Raw genomic sequence first — 25,849 nt, forward strand, 5'->3', positions numbered from 1 at the left:
TACAGAGATTAATCTCATCTGCAGTGGTTTAAACAGGACACTGTTAATGACACCAACTATTACTAAATAAATGCAAAACTATATCACAGTATCAGTATCACAGTGAAAATTTCCCAGTGATCAATATTCTATATCATTCAATGTAAAAGGGTTTGACTTACTCATCCTCATTTAGTTCAACTATATACTGATGGAAGCTGTGAGCAGCATCAATAAATTCGTTCAAAGCAGCATCAAAATCATCTAAAAAACAAAAAATTATTTCTTCAGAGCATATTGAAATCTGATTTGTACATAATTTTAAGTCAAGGCACAGTTCCAAAAAGTCACACTCCTCCAGCAACTATAATCACTTATGTGTTGTAAATAGGTGTATCACGAAAAAGCTTCAGGTTATTCAGGTGACAGGTTATTGTAAATTTCCATTACTCATAGATATCCAAAAAACTCTTATTAAACTATTAATACTACTAGTGACTTACCAGACAGTAGTATTACAAAACAAGCCATTGAAGAACAAAAAGAACAAAATTTACATTGATTCACATCAGTAACAACATGATCTCAGAAAATACTTTGTTCTTGTCTGTCACACCTCAAAAATTACAACACAGGAAAATAAAAAAAAACATACGAAAAAGTATCCAACAAAGGTATGTAGAGTTTTGGAAGTTGAGTGTAACTAATGATAATAGAAAAATAGGAACATATATAAAGTTTAAAGACTCATACACTTTTGAACCATATTTGCTCTTATGTAATCTGAAGCATAAAATCATTTCAGAATAAGCAGTCATGTATTAGAAATTGAGAAGGGTAGACATACCCAATCCAAAATACCTTTAGAAGACAAAAACTGTAAGCAATGTTCCAAGATCAAAATTGAAAATGAACATTTCTTCATGCAATGTCTTCATGGAAGGTACCAAACAGAAAGACAAAAGTCATTTAATAATATCCATATTCCAGAAGAATTAAAAAGTGATGTCCAGATAATTTAAATATATTATGAGTTCAAGAGAAGACATAATAATAAGACAAGTTAGTGAATACTTATACAAAATATTTGAAATCAGAAATAACAATAACTGACATTTTACATCAATGGAAATTATTTCTAAAGATGCAATATATTCATTATTATTATTATATATATAATTATGTCCACAAACATGCACAACAATTAATAGGGTCCTACAAATTACTGTCAGGGATTGGCCGAGGGCTGCCTGGGGGATGCAACTGCAGTCCAGGCCGAAAATAATTATTTCTGTGTTATGCCAACTTCGGACATCCGATTATTAAATACTGTTAATGACCATGAAGTTAGAAGATTGATTATACATCAATTTGATATTTTATTTGCAATAGAACATAATAACTAAATGGTATGATGTATGCCAACGTTTGAAAAATTTTGAAGTCTTCTGATATGTCAGGATTGAAGTAAACAATACATGTCCGACCAAAAATACACAATCATAGATATAGCATACAAAGTTTGGAAAGAACTACCTGAGGCTCATACATAGTAATTTTTGACCATTATTAAATCCTACCTGGGGTTGAACAAAAATGGGTGTAATACCTCAACCATACACAATGTAGGTGAGCTAGTGTGTCTCAGATTCAGTAGGGGCTCATTCAGTGGATTTAGAGAAAATTTGGAGAAGAATTAGAGGCTTGTATTTGACTATCCCTGGCTATTGGCTGATGATATGAGCCATGTCACAAAGTCTCAAACACGAATTATGGTTTTCATGGCAACAACACCATTATGTATTTACACATGAACACATTCAGGAGACATTCAATGTTTGACACTGTTATCTGGTACAAAAATATTTCAAATAGAAAAAAACAAAACATACCAAAATATATGCCTTCATCATTCATTAAGTCTTCATATGCTTCTTTAATAGAATTCATTGACGATGTCATCTTAGTTCCGTAGTCTTCACAGTTAAATGGTAATATCAAAGAATCTGAGAATGTCCTTCCCATCTCAGCCCAAAACTTTGTCACCACATCATGATAAAGGAATTCAGGGTCCAGATGTTCTTTTACTAAATGGAAGGTTTCATACATAGAGTGGTACAAAGGATAACTTGATAAGTTGGTCGCCTGTCAAAAATAAATGTTAAAATCAAGAAATACACAGTAAATGCTCATATGATCTGTATGTATTTAGTGGTGGAAGCAGGTAGTGGCAAAGGATGGCAGATAGTGTTGGTGGGAGCAGGTGGTGGTGAGGGATGGCAGGTGGTGGTGGTGGCAGCAGGTAGTGATGAGGGATGGCAGGTGGTGGTGGTGGCAGCAGGTGGTGGTGAGGGATGGCAGGTGGTGGTGGGAGCAGGTGTTGGTGAGGGATGGCAGGTGGTAGTGGTGGCAGCAGGTAGTGATGAGGGATGGCAGGTGGTGGTGGTGGCAGCAGGTGGTGGTGAGGGATGGCAGGCTGTGGTGGTGGCAACAGGTGTTGGTGAGGGATGGCAGGTGGTGGTGGTGGCAACAGGTGTTGGTGAGGGATGGCAGGTGGTGGTAGGAGCAGGTGGTGGTGAGGGATGGCAGGCTGTGGCGGTGGCAGCAGGTGGTGGTGTGGGATGGAAGGTGGTGGTGGTGGCAACAGGTGTTGGTGAGGGATGGCAGGTGGTGGTGGGAGCAGGTGGTGGTGAGGGATGGCAGGCTGTGGCGGTGGCAGCAGGTGGTGGTGTGGGATGGAAGGTGGTGGTGGAAGCAAATGGTGGTGGGGGATGGCAGGCGGTAGTAGTCGCAACAGGTGGTGGTGAGGGATGGCAGGTGGTGGTGGAAGCAAATAGTGGTAGGGGATGGCAGGCGGTAGTAGTCGCAACAGGTGGTGGTGAGGGATGGCAGGTGGTGGTGGGAGCAGGTGGCGGTTAGATATGGCAGGTGGTGGTGGGAGCAGGTGGTGGTGAGGGATGGCAGGCTGTGGCGGTGGCAGCAGGTGGTGGTTAGATATGGCAGGTGGTGGTGGGAGCAGGTGGTGGTGAGGGATGGCAGGCTGTGGCAGTGGCAGCAGGTGGTGGTGAGGGATGGCAGGTGGTGGTGGGAGCAGGTGGTGGTGAGGGATGGTAGGCTGTGGCAGTGAGGAATGGTAGGCTGTGGAGGTGGCAGGTGGTGGTGAGGGATGGCAGGTGGTGGTGGGAGCAAATGGTGGTGAGGGGTGGCAGGCGGTAGTGGTGGCAACAGGTGGTGGTGAGGGATGGCAGGTGGTAGTGGTGGCAACAGGTGGTGGTGGGAGCAGGTGGTGGTGAGGGATGGCAGGTGGTTGTGGTGGCAACAGGTGGTAGTGAGGGATGGCAGGTGGTGCTGAGAGCAGGTGGTGGTGAGGGATGGCAGGTGGTGGTGGGAGCAGGTGGTGGTGAGGGATGGCAGGTGGTAGTGGTGGCAACAGGTGGTGGTGAGGGATGACAGGTGGTGGTGGGAGCAGGTGGTGGTGAGGGGTGGCAGGCAGTAGTGGTGGGAGCAGGTGGTGGTGAAGAATGGCAGGTGGTAGTGGTGGCAACAGGTGGTGGTGAGGGATGGCAGGTGGTGGTGGGAGCAGGTGGTGGTGAAGAATGGCAGGTGGTAGTGGTGGCAACAGGTGGTGGTGAGGGATGGCAGGTGGTGGTGGGAGCAGGTGGCAGTGAGGGATGGCAGGCTGTGGCGGTGGCAGTAGGTGGTGGTGAGGGATGGAAGGTGGTGGTGGAAGCAAATGGTGGTGGGGGATGGCAGGCGGTAGTAGTCGCAACAGGTGGTGGTGAGGGATGACAGGTGGTGGTGGGAGCAGGTGGCGGTTAGATATGGCAGGTGGTGGTGAGAGCAGGTGGTGGTGAGGGATGGCAGGCTGTGGCGGTGGCAGCAGGTGGTGGTTAGATATGGCAGGTGGTGGTGGGAGTAGGTGGTGGTGAGGGATGGCAGGCTGTGGCAGTGGCAGCAGGTGGTGGTGAGGGATGGCAGGTGGTGGTGGGAGCAGGTGGTGGTGAGGGATGGTAGGCTGTGGCGGTGAGGGATGGTAGGCTGTGGAGGTGGCAGGTGGTGGTGAGGGATGGCAGGTGGTGGTGGGAGCAAATGGTGGTGAGGGGTGGCAGGCGGTAGTGGTGGCAACAGGTGGTGGTGAGGGATGGCAGGTGGTAGTCGTGGCAACAGGTGGTGGTGGGAGCAGGTGGTGGTGAGGGATGGCAGGTGGTTGTGGTGGCAACAGGTGGTGGTGAGGGATGGCAGGTGGTGGTGGGAGCAGGTGGCGGTTAGATATGGCAGGTGGTGGTGGGAGCAGGTGGTGGTGAGGGATGGCAGGTGGTTGTGGTGGCAACAGGTGGTGGTGAGGGATGGCAGGTGGTGGTGGGAGCAGGTGGTGGTGAGGGATGGCAGGTGGTGGTGGGAGCAGGTGGTGATGAGGAATTGCAGGTGGTGGTGGCAACAGGTGGTGGTTAGATATGGCAGGTGGTGGTGGGAGCAGGTGTTGGTGAGGGATGGCAGGCTGTGGTGGTGGCAACAGGTGTTGGTGAGGGATGGCAGGTGGTGGTGGGAGCAGGTGGTGGTGAGGGGTGGCAGGTGGTGGTGGCAGCAGGTAGTGGTGAGGGATGGCAGGTGGTGGTGGCAACAGGTGGTGGTGAAGGATGGCAGATGGTGTTGGTGGGAGCAGGTGGTGGTGAGGGATGGCAGGTGGTGGTGGTGGCAGCAGGTAGTGATGAGGGATGGCAGGTGGTGGTGGTGGCAGCAGGTGTTGGTGAGGGATGGCAGGTGGTGGTGGGAGCAGGTGGTGGTGAGGGGTGGCAGGTGGTGGTGGGAGCAGGTGTTGGTGAGGGATGGCAGGCTGTGGTGGTGGCAACAGGTGTTGGTGAGGGATGGCAGGTGGTGGTGGGAGCAGGTGGTGGTGAGGGGTGGCAGGTGGTGGTGGTGGCAGCAGGTAGTGGTGAGGGATGGCAGGTGGTGGTGGCAACAGGTGGTGGTGAAGGATGGCAGATGGTGGTGAAAGATGGCAAGTCAATCTCTCAGTAAATACTTGAAATATGAAATAAGTTCTAGTTTGTGGATTTGGTCAGAATGGATAATTTTTTATTAATTTAACAAAAAGATAAAAATGCAGACACAATTGCCCACGATTGTTCCACTAATAATATGATGTGCAGAGTAGCGCATTAACAGCTCCATTTTTTTTTTCTCATTTTTTTTTTTATTTATATATTTTTTTTTATTATTATTATTTTACTTATTTATTTCTGGAGATTTTTGTTTTTTGTTTTTTGTTTGTATGTGTATGTATGTATGTATGTATGTATTTATGTATGTGTGTGATATATATATATATATATATAGCCTGCATAGAAATGTATATTGGTTAGGATTGGGCCACAGACTAGATTAGTTCGGATGAACTACCTCTGTGGTCCACACCAAGAAATTATTATTATTATTATTTATTATTACTTATTATTATTATTTATTATTAATATAAGATTACTAGAATTGTTATTATTATTGGTGAAATAAATCAAATCATAACATAACAATTCTTTAGTTGTACAGCAAAATATATGGACTGGCTCTAAAAATCACAAAGAAATGTTCTACTATGTCATTTATAAAAGGAATGTCAGACTTTCTTTACAGTGATAATTTAGTATTCTATACTACAATAATAAATAGCATAACATTCATCAGTGCATTGATCTAGAGAACAGTGCCCTACCCCAGTGTATATATGGATGAAATCATACACAGTCCAGATACTAGGAGCAGTAATGTTTTGGGGACTGCTTGATTGAAATATTAAAAAAAAATATTCAACATTTAAAAAAAACACACCACACATCTGAAAAAGGAAGGTCATACAATGCAGACTCTAAACTGAGTGAAGGAGAAGACAAATTGCAATTTTGTCATCATCTCCTCCACCTAGAGTTTCTGATTGTCAACCCCTCTTATGACAGAGAACAATTAGAAAACAAATTCACTACAAAACTTACAGAATCGTAAGTATATCGGATATCCAAAGACGATATGCCAGCTGTTACCATGAAGGGAGCATAGTCACTACCAGAGCCAAGATTACCAATACTACACAAAATAAAAGATGTTATCATTAGTCCTGCCTCTAGCCATTCACTAGTAGTTATCTCATCTCAATCCCAACCCATCAAATATTTTATAAATTTTGTAAAAATACATTTTTCTCTATAGTTTGCATATAACACTAGCTTTTCAGCAAAAAAAAATCCTGCTATAAAAATAACATAAGTATAACAACCTTTATTGATAACATAATTGTAGACTGGTTTGACTTAAGCTATACTATGAATATTGATATCCAAGTGAAAACCAGTCACTTACTATGGAAGTGATTCTTCTTTCATTGGATTTCTTTTCAACCAAATATCATAGAGGGAGCCACCATTGGGATCAGGAATCTGTCAAAGTCAAACACATTATCTAGGAATCAAGCTATTTCTACTTACAGCAATGATTTTTCTCAGGAATGTTGACTAAATATCACCATGACTACAGCGAACATAATTAAGCTTTTCACTAACTACATGTACATTTACCCTATAGGGTAATATAGGGTAAACCATTATTATTGTAAGGGTGGTTAAGTTATTAATCAACCTGAGAATCTGAAAAACTTTTTGAAACTTTTATTTACAGTCATTTCAACAAACTCCTGTAATTGGTATAGATATCTTTTAATAGTTAATTGATAATGTCTTTGTTTCTGATGAAAATTAAATGCGGCTGACAGTAAATGCTATGCATACCTTCTTAGCAACATCATAGATAACTTGATACAATGTTGGAGATGACTTGGCTCGAAATACATAGTTACCTTGCACTGATATATCAACATTTAAATAAACAACAGCTTTACTAGAAAGACTCTTCATGTTTTCCTGAAAATATAAAAACACTAAAGATAAATTCAATTTTATTAAAATTATTATTAAAAATATTATTATTAAAATACTGAAATCATAATTCATTAAATTTCAATCATGCTATTTCCACTGATAAGTAAAATTTACTAAAATGAAATCCACATGAGCATGTCAAATTACAACAGAACTTGAGTGTAGCACTTGTAAATCCATTGACAAGCATTGACAAAGCACAGTTCACATTTGATATTAGTAGTTGATCTCAATGTTCAGCACAAATCACAAGACTCCAGGCATCATTATGTAGACAGACAATATGTAGTGATTATAATCACATATGATACGATGCATGATGTATGCTCTAGCTGAACATGTCAAGCGATATACAAGAAGAATGAGGTCATACGTAATTATTTATGAATCCTCTTGTTACTCAAATACCAGGTAATATTAAATGTACAGTATTAGTCTCACAGTCCCTTACAGAATATGACATGAATTAATGTTGGGGTAAATATTAATACTTGTATAATAACATTTTATACCTGGAGTACATGTTCTATATAAATCTTTTTTTTTTCCAGAATACCAGGATAATAACATTAATCTCATGGTCCCTTATAGAATATGACATGAATTGCATAAAAGTTTTCAAATAGTCTAGCAATTAATATATCTAAACAAAATTATGGTGAGAAAAATATAATTGGGTAATTTTGGGTAGCAAAAATAATTGCCACTGCATCTAGCTCTCATAATCAGCCATTCAAATGTTTTTATTTCTGTACTTATTTTTATGTCGTAACTGTTTTATTTTATCACACTTTTTACATATATTTTGAAAATTATACATGATAGTCACACTCAAATTGAGTTATTGCAACCTCAAGCAACACAGGTTTCAGACAAAAAGAAGAACACTGAGAAGAAAGAGATTTACTTCCTCATAAACCTTTCCTACTTCTAATGACAAATTTTACTATATATTTGTATGTTTTCTTTTTTCTATATTTGATTTGAACTTTCAAGCTAAACTAATCTTATCAGTAACTAATGGCATTCAATTACACTTGTGTTGGTTTCATCTTTCCACTCAGAGACAGACATCTGTTACATACAAATACAAACTTCTCCTATTCATGGTAATGAGGCACATTTTTATCAATATCTCCACAAATATACAAGCCAGCTATAATAAAATTTATCTGTACTGAGATTATTTATTGAGTGATAAAGTTGGTAATTTCTGCCCACAAAAAGTGTTAACAACAGAGATGACGTCATACATAAAATTTGTAACCACTATACCTTACCACTTCATTATCATTACGAGCAAGGCAAAAAAACCAAATGGCTTCCAGTTGGCCATTTTTGATTTTTTTTGTTTTTGTCTGTGAAATGATACGTTCTGGACATGTTTTATGATTTTTTGCAAAATGGTTGTAATATGATCACACACCAATATGTATCTGTTCTGTAAATAGGATCTTCATAATTAAATTTACGGGGTTAATTTTGGGGTTCATGTAATTTCATAACTTCAAATATCGTAGATACCCATACATAGCATTTACAACTTTAAAGAATCAGCATGTTTATCAAAATTAGAGAATTAAAGAATCATCATGAAACGATCAAATCTAAGAGAGGTCTATCCAAAGTACATGATACATATCAAAGCAATCAGGCATGCAGTTTTCAAGAAGAAGTCGAAAAAGTAAAACGCTGACACGAAGACCGACAATGGACAATCACTCATATGAAGTTGAAGTCAACAGCAGAGCTAAAAATATGATGTGCACCTGTCACCCAATATACATGATATAAAGTTGAATGAAATCATCTTGTTCAAAGCTGAGAAATGGATCTGGACATGTTTGCAAACTTGATTTTATTGTTTTGACAAAATGTCTGTCAATTCAACAAATTTCAACTAAATCAGGCTATATATCAGTGAGGAATTGGCATAGACATGAATAAAAACAAAATGACCACCCGTTTGTCCTTAAAATGTCTGATATGATATATGATATATGTGTGAAGTTTCAGGCATGTCAGGTATATTTTGATCTGGAACTGCATTCTTTAAAACAAAATGGCTGACAGAAGGCCATTTTGAACCCAATCCAAAAAATAAAATAATGTGCATCAAGTTTCCATTATGTTCAATGTATGTACAGGTATGTACCAAGTTTGGAAGGAATTTGTCAATGAATGACTGAGATCTGGTAAAAATGTGTGATTTTGATGCATATTTGGTTTAAAATAACTCTTCAATCTTCAATCAGATCATAAAAAAATGCATGTGCATGTCTGATATAATGTGCTTGATGTATGTGTGAATTTTGAACTTGATCGGTGTGTATGTGTGAGATATAGTCAGATGTATACACACGGCAGTCAAATCTATAAGTACCTGTTTTTGGATTGATATGCAGCCAAAGAAGAAATGGCTCTGGATGCATGGAACTCAAGTTTAGATATTGTCTTGATCAGAGACTAAAAACAAGTCAATTTGATCATATATAAATTAGTAAAATTAAATATTAGTGAATATTAATATTTTTGCAGTACCGTAAAGTAACAAACCTTTTTGGTATGAATTAATATTTTATATATATAACATTAATAGACTCAATAAACTGATCTATAATATTGTACAAATAAAATATATAAGTAAGCAGATTTAGCTGACAACTTTGATTACCTCAACCCATTCTGTGGAACCAATTAAACCATACTCCTCAGCACCCCAGCTACAAAATACGATAGAACGTCTTGGTTTCCAGCCTGTGAAGAAGTAGACCAGAAAGGTTTCATAGGGATATATTATTTTGATGAATTACAGTTATTTATAAGTATAAAAACACAAAAATTGTTTCATTCTCGTTCATATATTTAACCGTTTCATTAGGAAAAATAAATATTGCTATCATTGGTGACAGAGAAACAACAATAAGATGATGCTACTATGAAAAAGATACAGTAGTAAAAATGGAATTGCATCTAAAGCAAACAGAAATTCTGTCTGAAACTAACACATTTCTACTGCTTGCTTGAAAAACCTTTATAAACTGTAAAGTAAACCATACATGTACGTTTAAACATTCAAGTATAGATGAAAAACTCTCTCAAAGATTTTCAAAAACTGACCCTGTGTGGGGCATTATCTAGATAATGCCCACCTGTTATCTAAATACAAAGTCAACACTTGACTGTCTTTGACTTTCATATTGATAGAAAATACAAAATTTGTTACTGTTCATATTGATCTACAAAGAATTTGATATCAATAGTTTCTGAACCTTGTCACACTCAAAATGTAGTCATAAATATTCATCCTTTTATTATGCAGAGAAGCTTTGTCCAACTGCGATATCTTTAATATGTAAATGTTATGTAAACCATGGAAACAAAGCCTAAATTACATGTACACATGCATTCATACCCACACAATCAGTTGAACATGAATGGCCAGTACAATCTCAAACGGTGGTTGACAAATTCACACACTTCACTCATGCATTCATTCATTCACATACCATGTTGATCTACAAGTACTTTGAATACCCTTGCTATTTCCAGCAAACATGCTGTACCACTTGATGGATCTAATGCTCCAAATACCCAGGCATCATGATGATTACCAAGAATTACATAGCGATCTGCAGCAGATAAAAAAAAGTATATATTTAAATTTTACATAATTACTTATTGTAGAGAAAATACAGATGCACATACAACTTGGATATAACCAACAACTATTTATTGACGAGAATGTCTTGGACATGTTACCCACAATTTCCTGTTCTAGACTTACCTGAGGTTCTAGAACACTTGTATGTATGTAACCTAGACTGGCCCAGTTTTGACTATTTGTAGAATCTCTCACGTCTCACTCAGCTTTTGTTCTGACCTAACTTGATGTATTGAATCCTTTACAAAAGTGCACATCCACTTTCCTTTTTTTAGAAGTGTTCCAAAATGTCACTGCATATCATGAATAATCAATAGCAATTTCACATTGGACCACAAATTAAGCGAAAAAATATTTAAAATTCCAAAGCTGGGCTGTCTACATGCATGTCTACAAATACCCTGTTGACTTATATGTACCAGCTAGGTTCCAGATTGCCTTGGATGTGTACCCCACAATTCTCTATTGACTTACCAGGTTCTAGACTGTCTTGGTTGTATCCCACAATATTCCCTGTGGACTTACCAGGTTCCTGACTGCCTTGGATGTGTAACACACAATTCTTTGAGACTTCAGGCTTTATATACTGCTTTAGATGTTACCCATAATTACCTGTTAACTTACCAGGTTCTAGACAGATTTAGATGTAACCACAATTCTCTATTGACTTACCAGGTTCCTGACTGATTTGGATGTAACCACAATTCTCTATTGACTTACCAGGTACTAGACTGATTTTGATTTAACCACAATTCTCTATTGACTTACCAGGTTCTAGACTGATTTGGATGTAACCACAATTCTCTATTGACTTACCAGCTTCTAGACTGATTTTGATGTAACCACAATTCTCTATTGACTTACCAGGTTCTAGACTGATTTGGATTTAACCACAATTCTCTATTGACTTACCAGGTTCTAGACTGATTTGGATGTAACCACAATTCTCTATTGACTTACCAGGTTCCTGACTGATTTGGATGTAACCACAAATCTCTATTGACTTACCAGGTTCTAGACTGATTTGGATGTAACCACAATTCTCTATTGACTTACCAGGTTCCTGACTGATTTGGATGTAACCACAATTCTCTATTGACTTACCAGGTTCCTGACTGATTTGGATGTAACCACAATTCTCTATTGACTTACCAAGTTCCTGACTGATTTGGATGTAACCACAATTCTCTATTGACTTACCAGGTTCTTGACTGATTTGAATGTAACCACAATTCTCTATTGACTTACTAGGGTCTAGACTGATTTGGATGTAACCACAGTTCTCTATTGACTTACCAGCTTCTAGACTGATTTTGATGTAACCACAATTCTCTATTGACTTACCAGGTTCTAGACTGATTTGGATTTAACCACAATTCTCTATTGACTTACCAGGTTCTAGACTGATTTGGATGTAACCACAATTCTCTATTGACTTACCAGGTTCCTGACTGATTTGGATGTAACCTCAAATCTCTATTGACTTACCAGGTTCTAGACTGATTTGGATGTAACCACAATTCTCTATTGACTTACCAGGTTCCTGACTGATTTGAATGTAACCACAATTCTCTATTGATTTACCAGCTTCTAGACTGATTTGGATGTAACCACAATTCTCTATTGACTTACCAGGTTCAAGACTGATTTTGATGTAACCACAATTCTCTATTGACTTACCAGGTACTAGACTGATTTTGATTTAACCACAATTCTCTATTGACTTACCAGGTTCTAGACTGATTTGGATGTAACCACAATTCTCTATTGACTTATCAGCTTCTAGACTGATTTGGATGTAACCACAATTCTCTATTGACTTACCAGGTTCTAGACTGATTTGGATGTAACCACAATTCTCTATTGACTTACTAAAGTCTAGACTGATTTGGATGTAACCACAGTTCTCTATTGACTTACCAGCTTCTAGACTGATTTTGATGTAACCACAATTCTCTATTGACTTACCAGGTTCTAGACTAATTTGGATTTAACCACAATTCTCTATTGACTTACCAGGTTCTAGAATGATTTGGATGTAACCACAATTCTCTATTGACTTACCAGGTTCCTGACTGATTTGAATGTAACCACAATTCTCTATTGACTTACCAGGTTCTAGACTGATTTGAATGTAACCACAATTCTCTGTTGACTTACCAGGTTCTAGATTGATTTGAATGTAACAACAATTCTCTGTTGACTTACCAGGTTCTAGACTGATTTGGATGTAACCACAATTCTCTATTGACTTACCAGTTTCTAGACTGATTTGGATTTAACCACAATTCTCTATTGACTTACCAGGTTCCTGACTGATTTGAATGTAACCACAATTCTCTATTGACTTACCAGGTTCTAGACTGATTTGAATGTAACCACAATTCTCTGTTGACTTACCAGGTTCTAGATTGATTTGAATGTAACAACAATTCTCTGTTGACTTACCAGGTTCTAGACTGATTTGGATGTAACCACAATTCTCTATTGACTTACCAGTTTCTAGACTGATTTGGATTTAACCACAATTTTCTATTGACTTACCAGGTTCTAGATTGATTTGAATGTAACAACAATTCTCTGTTGACTTACCAGGTTCTAGACTGATTTGGATGTAACCACAATTCTCTATTGACTTACCAGGTTCTAGACTGATTTGAATGTAACCACAATTCTTTATTGACTTACCAGGTTCTAGACTGATTTGGATGTAACCACAATTCTCTATTGACTTACCAGGTTCCTGACTGATTTGGATGTAACCACAAATCTCTATTGACTTACCAGCTTCTAGACTGCTTTGAATGTAACCACAATTCTCTATTGACTTACCAGGTTCTAGACTGATTTGAATGTAACAACAATTCTCTGTTGACTTACCAGGTTCTAGACTGATTTGGATGTAACCACAATTCTCTATTGACTTACCAGGTTTTAGACTGATTTGGATTTAACCACAATTTTCTATTGACTTACTAGGGTCTAGACTGATTTGGATGTAACCACAGTTCTCTATTGACTTACCAGGTTCTAGATTGATTTGAATGTAACAACAATTCTCTGTTGACTTACCAGGTTGTAGACTGATTTGGATGTAACCACAATTCTCTATTGACTTACCAGGTTCTAGACTGCCTTTGATATAACCACAATTCTCTGTTGACTTACCAGGTTCTAGACTGCCTTTGATATAACCAAAATTCTCTATTGACTTACCAGGTTCCTGACTGATTTGGATGTAACCACAATTCTCTATTGACTTACCAGGTTCTAAACTGATTTGGATGTAACCACAATTCTCTATTGACTTACCAAGTTCCTGACTGAATTGGATGTAACCACAATTCTCTATTGACTTACCAGGTTCTTGACTGATTTGAATGTAACCACAATTCTCTATTGACTTACCAGGTTCTAGACTGATTTGGATGTAACCACAATTCTCTATTGACTTACTAGGGTCTAGACTGATTTTGATGTAACCACAGTTCTCTATTGACTTACCAGCTTCTAGACTGATTTTGATGTAACCACAATTCTCTATTGACTTACCAGGTTCTAGACTGATTTGGATTTAACCACAATTCTCTATTGCCTTACCAGGTTCTAGACTGATTTGGATGTAACCACAATTCTCTATTGACTTACCAGGTTCCTGACTGATTTGGATGTAACCTCAAATCTATATTGACTTACCAGGTTCTAGACTGATTTGAATGTAACCACAATTCTCTATTGACTTACCAGGTTCTAGACTGATTTGGATGTAACCACAATTCTCTATTGACTTACCAGGTTCTAAACTGATTTGGATGTAACCACAATTCTCTATTGACTTACCAAGTTCCTGACTGATTTGGATGTAACCACAATTCTCTATTGACTTACCAGGTTCTTGACTGATTTGAATGTAACCACAATTCTCTATTGACTTACCAGGTTCTAGACTGATTTGGATGTAACCACAATTCTCTATTGACTTACTAGGGTCTAGACTGATTTTGATGTAACCACAGTTCTCTATTGACTTACCAGCTTCTAGACTGATTTTGATGTAACCACAATTCTCTATTGACTTACCAGGTTCTAGACTGATTTGGATTTAACCACAATTCTCTATTGCCTTACCAGGTTCTAGACTGATTTGGATGTAACCACAATTCTCTATTGACTTACCAGGTTCCTGACTGATTTGGATGTAACCTCAAATCTATATTGACTTACCAGGTTCTAGACTGATTTGAATGTAACCACAATTCTCTATTGACTTACCAGGTTCTAGACTGATTTGGATGTAACCACAATTCTCTATTGACTTACTAGGGTCTAGACTGATTTTGATGTAACCACAGTTCTCTATTGACTTACCAGCTTCTAGACTGATTTTGATGTAACCACAATTCTCTATTGACTTACCAGGTTCAAGACTGATTTGGATGTAACCACAATTCTCTATTGCCTTACCAGGTTCTAGACTGATTTGGATGTAACCACAATTCTCTATTGACTTACCAGGTTCCTGACTGATTTGGATGTAACCTCAAATCTATATTGACTTACCAGGTTCTAGACTGATTTGGATGTAACCACAATTCTCTATTGACTTACCAGGTTCCTGACTGATTTGAATGTAACCACAATTCTCTATTGACTTACCAGCTTCTAGACTGATTTGGATGTAACCACAATTCTCTATTGACTTACCAGGTACTAGACTGATTTTGATTTAACCACAATTCTCTATTGACTTACCAGGTTCTAGACTGATTTGGATGTAACCACAATTCTCTATTGACTTACCAGCTTCTAGACTGATTTTGATGTAACCACAATTCTCTATTGACTTACCAGGTTCTAGACTGATTTGGATTTAACCACAATTCTCTATTGACTTACCAGGTTCTAGACTGATTTGGATGTAACCACAGTTCTCTATTGACTTACCAGGTTCCTGACTGATTTGGATGTAACCACAAATCTCTATTGACTTACCAGGTTCTAGATTGATTTGGATGTAACCACAATTTTCTATTGACTTACCAGGTTCTAGATTGATTTGAATGTAACAACAATTTTCTGTTGACTTACCAGGTTCTAGACTGATTTGGATGTAACCACAATTCTCTATTGACTTACCAGGTTCTAGACTGATTTGAATGTAACCACAATTCTCTATTGACTTACCAGGTTCATGACTGATTTGGATGTAACCACAATTCTCTATTGACTTACCAGGTACTAGACTGATTTTGATTTAACCACAATTCTCTATTGACTTACCAGGTTCTAGACTGATTTGGATACAACCACAATTCTCTATTGACTTACCAGCTTCTAGACTGATTTTGATGTAACCACAATTCTCTATTGACTTACCAGGTTCTAGACTGATTTGGATTTAACCACAATTCTCTATTGACTTACCAGGTTCTAGACTGATTTGGATGTAACCACAATTCTCTATTGACTTACCAGGTTCCTGACTGATTTGGATGTAACCACAAATCTCTATTGACTTACCAGGTTCTAGACTGATTTGGATGTAACCACAATTCTCTATTGACTTACCAGGTTCCTGACTGATTTGGATGTAACCACAATTCTCTATTGACTTACCAGGTTCCTGACTGATTTGGATGTAACCACAATTCTCTATTGACTTACCAGTTCCTGACTGATTTGGATGTAACCACAATTCTCTATTGACTTACCAGGTTCTTGACTGATTTGAATGTAACCACAATTCTCTATTGACTTACTAGGGTCTAGACTGATTTGGATGTAACCACAGTTCTCTATTGACTTACCAGCTTCTAGACTGATTTTGATGTAACCACAATTCTCTATTGACTTACCAGGTTCTAGACTGATTTGGATTTAACCACAATTCTCTATTGACTTACCAGGTTCTAGACTGATTTGGATGTAACCACAATTCTCTATTGACTTACCAGGTTCCTGACTGATTTGGATGTAACCTCAAATCTCTATTGACTTACCAGGTTCTAGACTGATTTGGATGTAACCACAATTCTCTATTGACTTACCAGGTTCCTGACTGATTTGAATGTAACCACAATTCTCTATTGACTTACCAGCTTCTAGACTGATTTGGATGTAACCACAATTCTCTATTGACTTACCAGGTTCAAGACTGATTTTGATGTAACCACAATTCTCTATTGACTTACCAGGTACTAGACTGATTTTGATGTAACCACAATTCTCTATTGACTTACCAGGTTCTAGACTGATTTGGATTTAACCACAATTCTCTATTGACTTACCAGGTTCTAGACTGATTTGAATGTAACCACAATTCTCTATTGACTTACCAGGTTCATGACTGATTTGGATGTAACCACAATTCTCTATTGACTTACCAGGTACTAGACTGATTTTGATTTAACCACAATTCTCTATTGACTTACCAGGTTCTAGACTGATTTGGATGTAACCACAATTCTCTATTGACTTACCAGCTTCTAGACTGATTTGGATGTAACCACAATTCTCTATTGACTTACCAGGTTCAAGACTGATTTTGATGTAACCACAATTCTCTATTGACTTACCAGGTACTAGACTGATTTTGATTTAACCACAATTCTCTATTGACTTACCAGGTTCTAGACTGATTTGGATGTAACCACAATTCTCTATTGACTTATCAGCTTCTAGACTGATTTGGATGTAACCACAATTCTCTATTGACTTACCAGGTTCCTGACTGATTTGGATGTAACCACAAATCTCTATTGACTTACCAGGTTCTAGATTGATTTGGATGTAACCACAATTTTCTAATGACTTACCAGGTTCTAGATTGATTTGAATGTAACAACAATTTTCTGTTGACTTACCAGGTTCTAGACTGATTTGGATGTAACCACAATTCTCTATTGACTTACCAGGTTCTAGACTGATTTGAATGTAACCACAATTCTCTATTGACTTACCAGGTTCATGACTGATTTGGATGTAACCACAATTCTCTATTGACTTACCAGGTACTAGACTGATTTTGATTTAACCACAATTCTCTATTGACTTACCAGGTTCTAGACTGATTTTGATGTAACCACAATTCTCTATTGACTTACCAGGTTCTAGACTGATTTTGATGTAACCACAATTCTCTATTGACTTACCAGGTTCTAGACTGATTTGGATTTAACCACAATTCTCTATTGACTTACCAGGTTCTAGACTGATTTGGATGTAACCACAATTCTCTATTGACTTACCAGGTTCCTGACTGATTTGGATGTAACCACAAATCTCTATTGACTTACCAGGTTCTAGACTGATTTGGATGTAACCACAATTCTCTATTGACTTACCAGGTTCCTGACTGATTTGGATGTAACCACAATTCTCTATTGACTTACCAGGTTCCTGACTGATTTGGATGTAACCACAATTCTCTATTGACTTACCAGTTCCTGACTGATTTGGATGTAACCACAATTCTCTATTGACTTACCAGGTTCTTGACTGATTTGAATGTAACCACAATTCTCTATTGACTTACTAGGGTCTAGACTGATTTGGATGTAACCACAGTTCTCTATTGACTTACCAGCTTCTAGACTGATTTTGATGTAACCACAATTCTCTATTGACTTACCAGGTTCTAGACTGATTTGGATTTAACCACAATTCTCTATTGACTTACCAGGTTCTAGACTGATTTGGATGTAACCACAATTCTCTATTGACTTACCAGGTTCCTGACTGATTTGGATGTAACCTCAAATCTCTATTGACTTACCAGGTTCTAGACTGATTTGGATGTAACCACAATTCTCTATTGACTTACCAGGTTCCTGACTGATTTGAATGTAACCACAATTCTCTATTGACTTACCAGCTTCTAGACTGATTTGGATGTAACCACAATTCTCTATTGACTTACCAGGTTCAAGACTGATTTTGATGTAACCACAATTCTCTATTGACTTACCAGGTACTAGACTGATTTTGATTTAACCACAATTCTCTATTGACTTACCAGGTTCTAGACTGATTTGGATGTAACCACAATTCTCTATTGACTTATCAGCTTCTAGACTGATTTGGATGTAACCACAATTCTCTATTGACTAACCAGGTTCTAGACTGATTTGGATGTAACCACAATTCTCTATTGACTTACTAAGGTCTAGACTGATTTGGATGTAACCACAGTTCTCTATTGACTTACCAGCTTCTAGACTGATTTTGATGTAACCACAATTCTCTATTGACTTACCAGGTTCTAGACTGATTTGGATTTAACCACAATTCTCTATTGACTTACCAGGTTCTAGAATGATTTGGATGTAACCACAATTCTCTATTGACTTACCAGGTTCCTGACTGATTTGAATGTAACCACAATTCTCTATTGACTTACCAGGTTCTAGACTGATTTGAATGTAACCACAATTCTCTGTTGACTTACCAGGTTCTAGATTGATTTGAATGTAACAACAATTCTCTGTTGACTTACCAGGTTCTAGACTGATTTGGATGTAACCACAATTCTCTATTGACTTACCAGTTTCTAGACTGATTTGGATTTAACCACAATTCTCTATTGACTTACCAGGTTCCTGACTGATTTGAATGTAACCACAATTCTCTATTGACTTACCAGGTTCTAGACTGATTTGAATGTAACCACAATTCTCTGTTGACTTACCAGGTTCTAGATTGATTTGAATGTAACAACAATTCTCTGTTGACTTACCAGGTTCTAGACTGATTTGGATGTAATCACAATTCTCTATTGACTTACCAGTTTCTAGACTGATTTGGATTTAACCACAATTTTCTATTGACTTACCAGGTTCTAGATTGATTTGAATGTAACAACAATTCTCTGTTGACTTACCAGGTTCTAGACTGATTTGGATGTAACCACAATTCTCTATTGACTTACCAGGTTCTAGACTGATTTGAATGTAACCACAATTCTTTATTGACTTACCAGGTTCTAGACTGATTTGGATGTAACCACAATTCTCTATTGACTTACCAGGTTCCTGACTGATTTGGATGTAACCACAAATCTCTATTGACTTACCAGCTTCTAGACTGCTTTGAATGTAACCACAATTCTCTATTGACTTACCAGGTTCTAGACTGATTTGAATGTAACAACAATTCTCTGTTGACTTACCAGGTTCTAGACTGATTTGGATGTAACCACAATTCTCTATTGACTTACCAGGTTTTAGACTGATTTGGATTTAACCACAATTTTCTATTGACTTACTAGGGTCTAGACTGATTTGGATGTAACCACAGTTCTCTATTGACTTACCAGGTTCTAGATTGATTTGAATGTAACAACAATTCTCTGTTGACTTACCAGGTTGTAGACTGATTTGGATGTAACCACAATTCTCTATTGACTTACCAGGTTCTAGACTGCCTTTGATATAACCACAATTCTCTGTTGACTTACCAGGTTCTAGACTGCCTTTGATATAACCAAAATTCTCTATTGACTTACCAGGTTCCTGACTGATTTGGATGTAACCACAATTCTCTATTGACTTACCAAGTTCCTGACTGATTTGGATGTAACCACAATTCTCTATTGACTTACTAGGGTCTAGACTGATTTTGATGTAACCACAGTTCTCTATTGACTTACCAGCTTCTAGACTGATTTTGATGTAACCACAATTCTCTATTGACTTACCAGGTTCTAGACTGATTTGGATTTAACCACAATTCTCTATTGCCTTACCAGGTTCTAGACTGATTTGGATGTAACCACAATTCTCTATTGACTTACCAGGTTCCTGACTGATTTGGATGTAACCTCAAATCTATATTGACTTACCAGGTTCTAGACTGATTTGGATGTAACCACAATTCTCTATTAACTTACCAGGTTCCTGACTGATTTGAATGTAACCACAATTCTCTATTGACTTACCAGCTTCTAGACTGATTTGGATGTAACCACAATTCTCTATTGACTTACCAGGTACTAGACTGATTTTGATTTAACCACAATTCTCTATTGACTTACCAGCTTCTAGACTGATTTGGATGTAACCACAATTCTCTATTGACTTACCAGCTTCTAGACTGATTTTGATGTAACCACAATTCTCTATTGACTTACCAGGTTCTAGACTGATTTGGATTTAACCACAATTCTCTATTGACTTACCAGGTTCTAGACTGATTTGGATGTAACCACAATTCTCTATTGACTTACCAGGTTCCTGACTGATTTGGATGTAACCACAAATCTCTATTGACTTACCAGGTTCTAGATTGATTTGGATGTAACCACAATTTTCTATTGTCTTACCAGGTTCTAGATTGATTTGAATGTAACAACAATTTTCTGTTGACTTACCAGGTTCTAGACTGATTTGGATGTAACCACAATTCTCTATTGACTTACCAGGTTCTAGACTGATTTGAATGTAACCACAATTCTCTGTTGACTTACCAGGTTCTAGATTGATTTGAATGTAACAACAATTCTCTGTTGACTTACCAGGTTCTAGACTGATTTGGATGTAACCACAATTCTCTATTGACTTACCAGGTTCTAGACTGATTTGGATTTAACCACAATTTTCTATTGACTTACCAGGTTCTAGATTGATTTGAATGTAACAACAATTCTCTGTTGACTTACCAGGTTCTAGACTGATTTGGATGTAACCACAATTCTCTATTGACTTACCAGGTTCTAGACTGATTTGAATGTAACCACAATTCTCTATTGACTTACCAGGTTCTAGACTGATTTGGATGTAACCACAATTCTCTATTGACTTACCAGGTTCCTGATTGATTTGGATGTAACCACAAATCTCTATTGACTTACCAGCTTCTAGACTGCTTTGAATGTAACCACAATTCTCTATTGACTTACCAGGTTCTAGACTGATTTGAATGTAACCACAATTCTCTATTGACTTACCAGGTTCTAGACTGATTTGAATGTAACAACAATTCTCTGTTGACTTACCAGGTTCTAGACTGATTTGGATGTAACCACAATTCTCTATTGACTTACCAGGTTTTAGACTGATTTGGATTTAACCACAATTTTCTATTGACTTACCAGGTTCTAGATTGATTTGAATGTAACAACAATTCTCTGTTGACTTACCAGGTTCTAGACTGATTTGGATGTAACCACAATTCTCTATTGACTTACCAGGTTCTAGACTGATTTGGATGTAACCACAATTCTCTATTGACTTACCAGGTTCTAGACTGATTTGAATGTAACCACAATTCTCTATTTACTTACCAGGTTCTAGACTGATTTGAATGTAACCACAATTCTCTGTTGACTTACCAGGTTCTAGACTGCCTTTGATATAACCACAATTCTCTGTTGACTTACCAGGTTCTAGACTGCCTTTGATATAACCACAATGCTCTGTTGACTTACCAGGTTCTAGACTGCCTTTGATATAACCACAATTCTCTGTTGACTTACCAGGTTCTAGACTGCCTTTGATATAACCAACAGTTGTATATGTGTAGTTTCGTCTCTGTACATTATGTACTTCCAATGTAACATAACTAAAATAAAAATAATAATTAAACCAGTGATAATTATATTATCATTTAAAAGTACCAATGCAGTGCATGAGATTATATTTAATTTAACATAGTATTTTACATGACTGTGTTTTATGTTGAATGGAACCAAACATAACATACATGTATCAGTCAATGAAAAAAATGTCAATGAAAAAGTTTTTTATTTGCAGTATAATACTCTCATACAAACATTTAATTTAATTATTTACATTAAACCCAATTGCTATACTTATGGTGTTACAGTGGTCACAATTGTTTGCAATATTGTTTCATTACAATGCAATATTGGGCCATGCACAATTAATATAATGACTGACACTCTGCTTTATATTACTCTTCAATTAATCCATAATTACATTATAATGCACATTGTTAAATATGTGTTTTTCTACAATTCTATGTTAATTTTGTGGCAAATTTTTAAAAGCCTGGATAAATACATTATTGAAAAATATAATTAAAAAAATATGCAGGATGATTAATTGAAAGGTAATAAAAGACGGGTTAGAAATATTTGGGTGTAATGAGAAGTTTTTCATACCTGTTATTCTTCATTTGTGGCCCAATATTATAAACAGTGTCCAGTTTTCCCTGCCATGATGCAGGTGCCTTATCACCATCTATTTGCCTTCAAGTGAACCAAAATAACATTGATTGTTTTATATATGCTATAAATACGTCATAGGTATTTTCCATTCACTTGCAAGATCTCATATATTGAATCAAAAGTTCTGCCACAAAAATCCATCTTTCAGAGTTACCCATCCATATAAAATTGACCATCATCAAATGTAAATATAGCACATTATTACACATAAAATACCCCCAAACTACTTTCACTTTCCCCAAACTATGTTGAATCCAATGCACCACTACGATGATATGACCTTTTCTGTTCTTTTACATTCAATTTCACACATAATGCAGGATCTCACTTTCAACAGAAATTCATCTTGACCAATTTAGATTATTCATTTCTAGCAATGGTAGCAAATTATATCACCTCAATATCTCTACAGCATCATTATATCCAATCGGGTGTACCGGTATATTTGGCAATCCATCTATATCTCCTTCTTCTCTATAAGCACTATCTAGAAGGACAGAAAATAACTATAGCAGATTCATGGAAATACACAAAACAAAATGATCGATGGCCATCATGCTACCATCGTGTCAATCATAACTCAAACCAAAGTTGTGTGCCATGCTGTTATAGTTTGTGATTGGTCCAGGACCAGTGTACGTGTCCTCTAACAAGACTGGGCATGATTGGAAATCTTCAAAATAAAGTTGAAGCTTGTTAAGGAGGTTTGTCTTCAAGAAACAATAAGTAATTACATTACGTAGTCCCCCATGAGTTCTCAAGGTGTTTCTCAAGACATATATAAAGTTTGAACATGAACAAGAAAGAATGACAGGAATCCAATAACCAAATGAATGAATAAATATGTACATGACTGGTCAGGTTCTTGAACCATACAGCCATTTTGAATCTGATCTCAAAAACAGAATGACTTGTATCTAGGTGCTATAATGTCTGATAACTGTATCAAGTTTGAAAAAATCCATCAATACACAACTAAGATCCTGCTCTGCAATGGCAGAAATGTCTGATTATGATGAATTTTTAACATTATAATGGTCACTATTCATTCATCTTAAATTAAATTGTTCAATGCATACATGTATGTGAGACATAATGTATGATATATATATAAAGTTTGAACATGGCATGGCAGAAAAAAGGTTCTGGAACAACATTTCTTAAAACAATATGGCCACCATGAGTAGGCCATTTTGAATTTGATTTGATCAAGGCATCTGTAATTCAGTATGTACATGTACGTTCAGCTGTGAGAAATGATTCCAGACACATTTACAGACTGCTATTTTTGGATTTTAGACAAAATGACCATCAATGTGACAAATTTGATCAAGTCACACAAAATCACACAATCTACGGTATTTATGTGCAAAGTGAGGAATTGGCATGAACATGAACAGAAACAAAATAGCCAACTTGTACCTGTAACTCCATATGCATCATCATAACACATAGTCTGAATGAAATCACCCTGTTTATCTCCAAGGAACGACCCCAGACATGTTTAAGTATCAGAATTTAGCAATTTTGAGGACCAAAATGGCTGCCAGTCAGGCATACTCAATGAAAATTGATGTGCATATATAAGTCATCATATATGTGTCTCTGTGCTAAGTTTGAATGTAATAGGTCAAATAATGTTGGTTATTGGATTGGATTGGCTATGGAAGCACAGATAGACTAACGACAAGACGAAAGCTAAATTAATAGTTTGCAGGGGCTAACTTGTTCATCGCAGCAAATATTTGTGCATTAGCGGCACATCATATTGGCTAGAGGGCACACGTCTGTTAGGTTAACCATTAGAAAATCATTGATATGCACTGTATTGACCTATCACTAAGCTTTAAATTTATCGTTGCTATGTTTTTTTCCTTTTGTTACTTTAAACAAACAAGTGACAATGTCACATTGTGTCAGAGTGAATAAAATTAGCAAATAGCTAGATCATTTAATAATGTAACAATACTATACATAACTAACCTAATGACGGATAGCCTGGCGTAAGTGGATCACCACTATTTATCCATAATGTGCCTCTCTGTACGCCTGTGCCGGGCAACCACCAGGAATCTGGATAAACATCAGTAGCACCATCAGTAGCATAGTCAGCAGGATCGGAATATAAAATCATACCTAGAGCACCAAACATCTCAGCATGTTTCACCTTTATAAGGAGTATACATGTATGTGATATGTCAATATAATGTTTAGTTGTTATATCAACATCTAGCATGTGGAGTGGAGTGGAATGGAGTGGAACAATTAATTTGTAATTTCAGTTATTTCCACTGTAAACAGCAAACCTAGGTCCTTCTTTAAAGAAAGCTTAGATTCTAATCTAAAAGAATTTGCCGATGAAGTAGATGAAGGAGACTACTACAATAGAAACAGAATGAAATGATGCCTGCCAGTTGACCATCTTTGATCCAATTGCGAAATAAATCATCATGGACATGTATCCTAACATGTATAATCTATGTACCAAGTTTGAATGACAACTGACAAAGCATGTCCAAAATACAACATTTTCAAAAAACAAGATGGCCGCCAGTCGGCCATTTTGAATCAAATCGCTAAACCACTGCATGTGCATATGTCCCACATAAGGTACTAGGCACATGCAAAGAATGAACGGAATCGGTCCACAGAATTCTGAAATATGACTCTGGACATACTGACGCACGGACGAACGGACACACGGACAGACAGACTCAGGAACTCACGGACAGTCGGGGACATGTATCCTAACATGTATGATCTGTGTACTAAATTTTAATGAAAACTGGCAAAGCATCTTCAAAATACAACATTTTTAAAAAACAAGATGGCTGCCAGTCAGCCATCTTTGATCCAATTCTGAAATAAATCGTCATGGACATGTATCCTAACATGTATAATCTATGTACCAAGTTTGAATGAAAACTGACAAAGCATGTCCAAAATACAACATTTTCAAAAAACAAGATGGCTGCCAGTCGGCCATTTTGAATCGAATCGCTAAACCACTGCATGTGCATATGTCCCACATAAAGTACTAGGCACATGCAAAGAATAAACGGAATCGGTCCAAGGGATTCTGAGATATGACTCCGG

At 37.4% G+C, this 25,849-nt stretch overlaps 1 protein-coding gene across 1 annotated transcript in view; it reads right to left on the bottom strand.

The window, feature by feature from the left end:
• Window positions 1-25,849, bottom strand: part of LOC102802333 (N-acetylated-alpha-linked acidic dipeptidase 2-like) — a 52,345-nt gene that overhangs the window by 3,532 nt on the left and 22,964 nt on the right. The window contains exons 5-15 of the mRNA XM_085508114.1: window positions 24,737-24,920; window positions 23,150-23,240; window positions 22,688-22,774; window positions 22,040-22,125; window positions 10,415-10,537; window positions 9,580-9,662; window positions 6,756-6,887; window positions 6,331-6,407; window positions 5,967-6,057; window positions 1,872-2,124; window positions 162-243 (exon numbers count right to left, since the gene is read on the bottom strand). Of these exons, the coding sequence (XP_085364240.1) occupies window positions 162-243; window positions 1,872-2,124; window positions 5,967-6,057; window positions 6,331-6,407; window positions 6,756-6,887; window positions 9,580-9,662; window positions 10,415-10,537; window positions 22,040-22,125; window positions 22,688-22,774; window positions 23,150-23,240; window positions 24,737-24,920 (1,289 nt within the window). The remainder of the gene's footprint in view (window positions 1-161; window positions 244-1,871; window positions 2,125-5,966; window positions 6,058-6,330; window positions 6,408-6,755; window positions 6,888-9,579; window positions 9,663-10,414; window positions 10,538-22,039; window positions 22,126-22,687; window positions 22,775-23,149; window positions 23,241-24,736; window positions 24,921-25,849) is intronic.

The sequence above is a fragment of the Saccoglossus kowalevskii genome, chromosome 2 (assembly GCF_978046115.1).
Source record: "Saccoglossus kowalevskii chromosome 2, keSacKowa6.1, whole genome shotgun sequence".
NCBI classification, from domain to species: domain Eukaryota; kingdom Metazoa; phylum Hemichordata; class Enteropneusta; family Harrimaniidae; genus Saccoglossus; species Saccoglossus kowalevskii.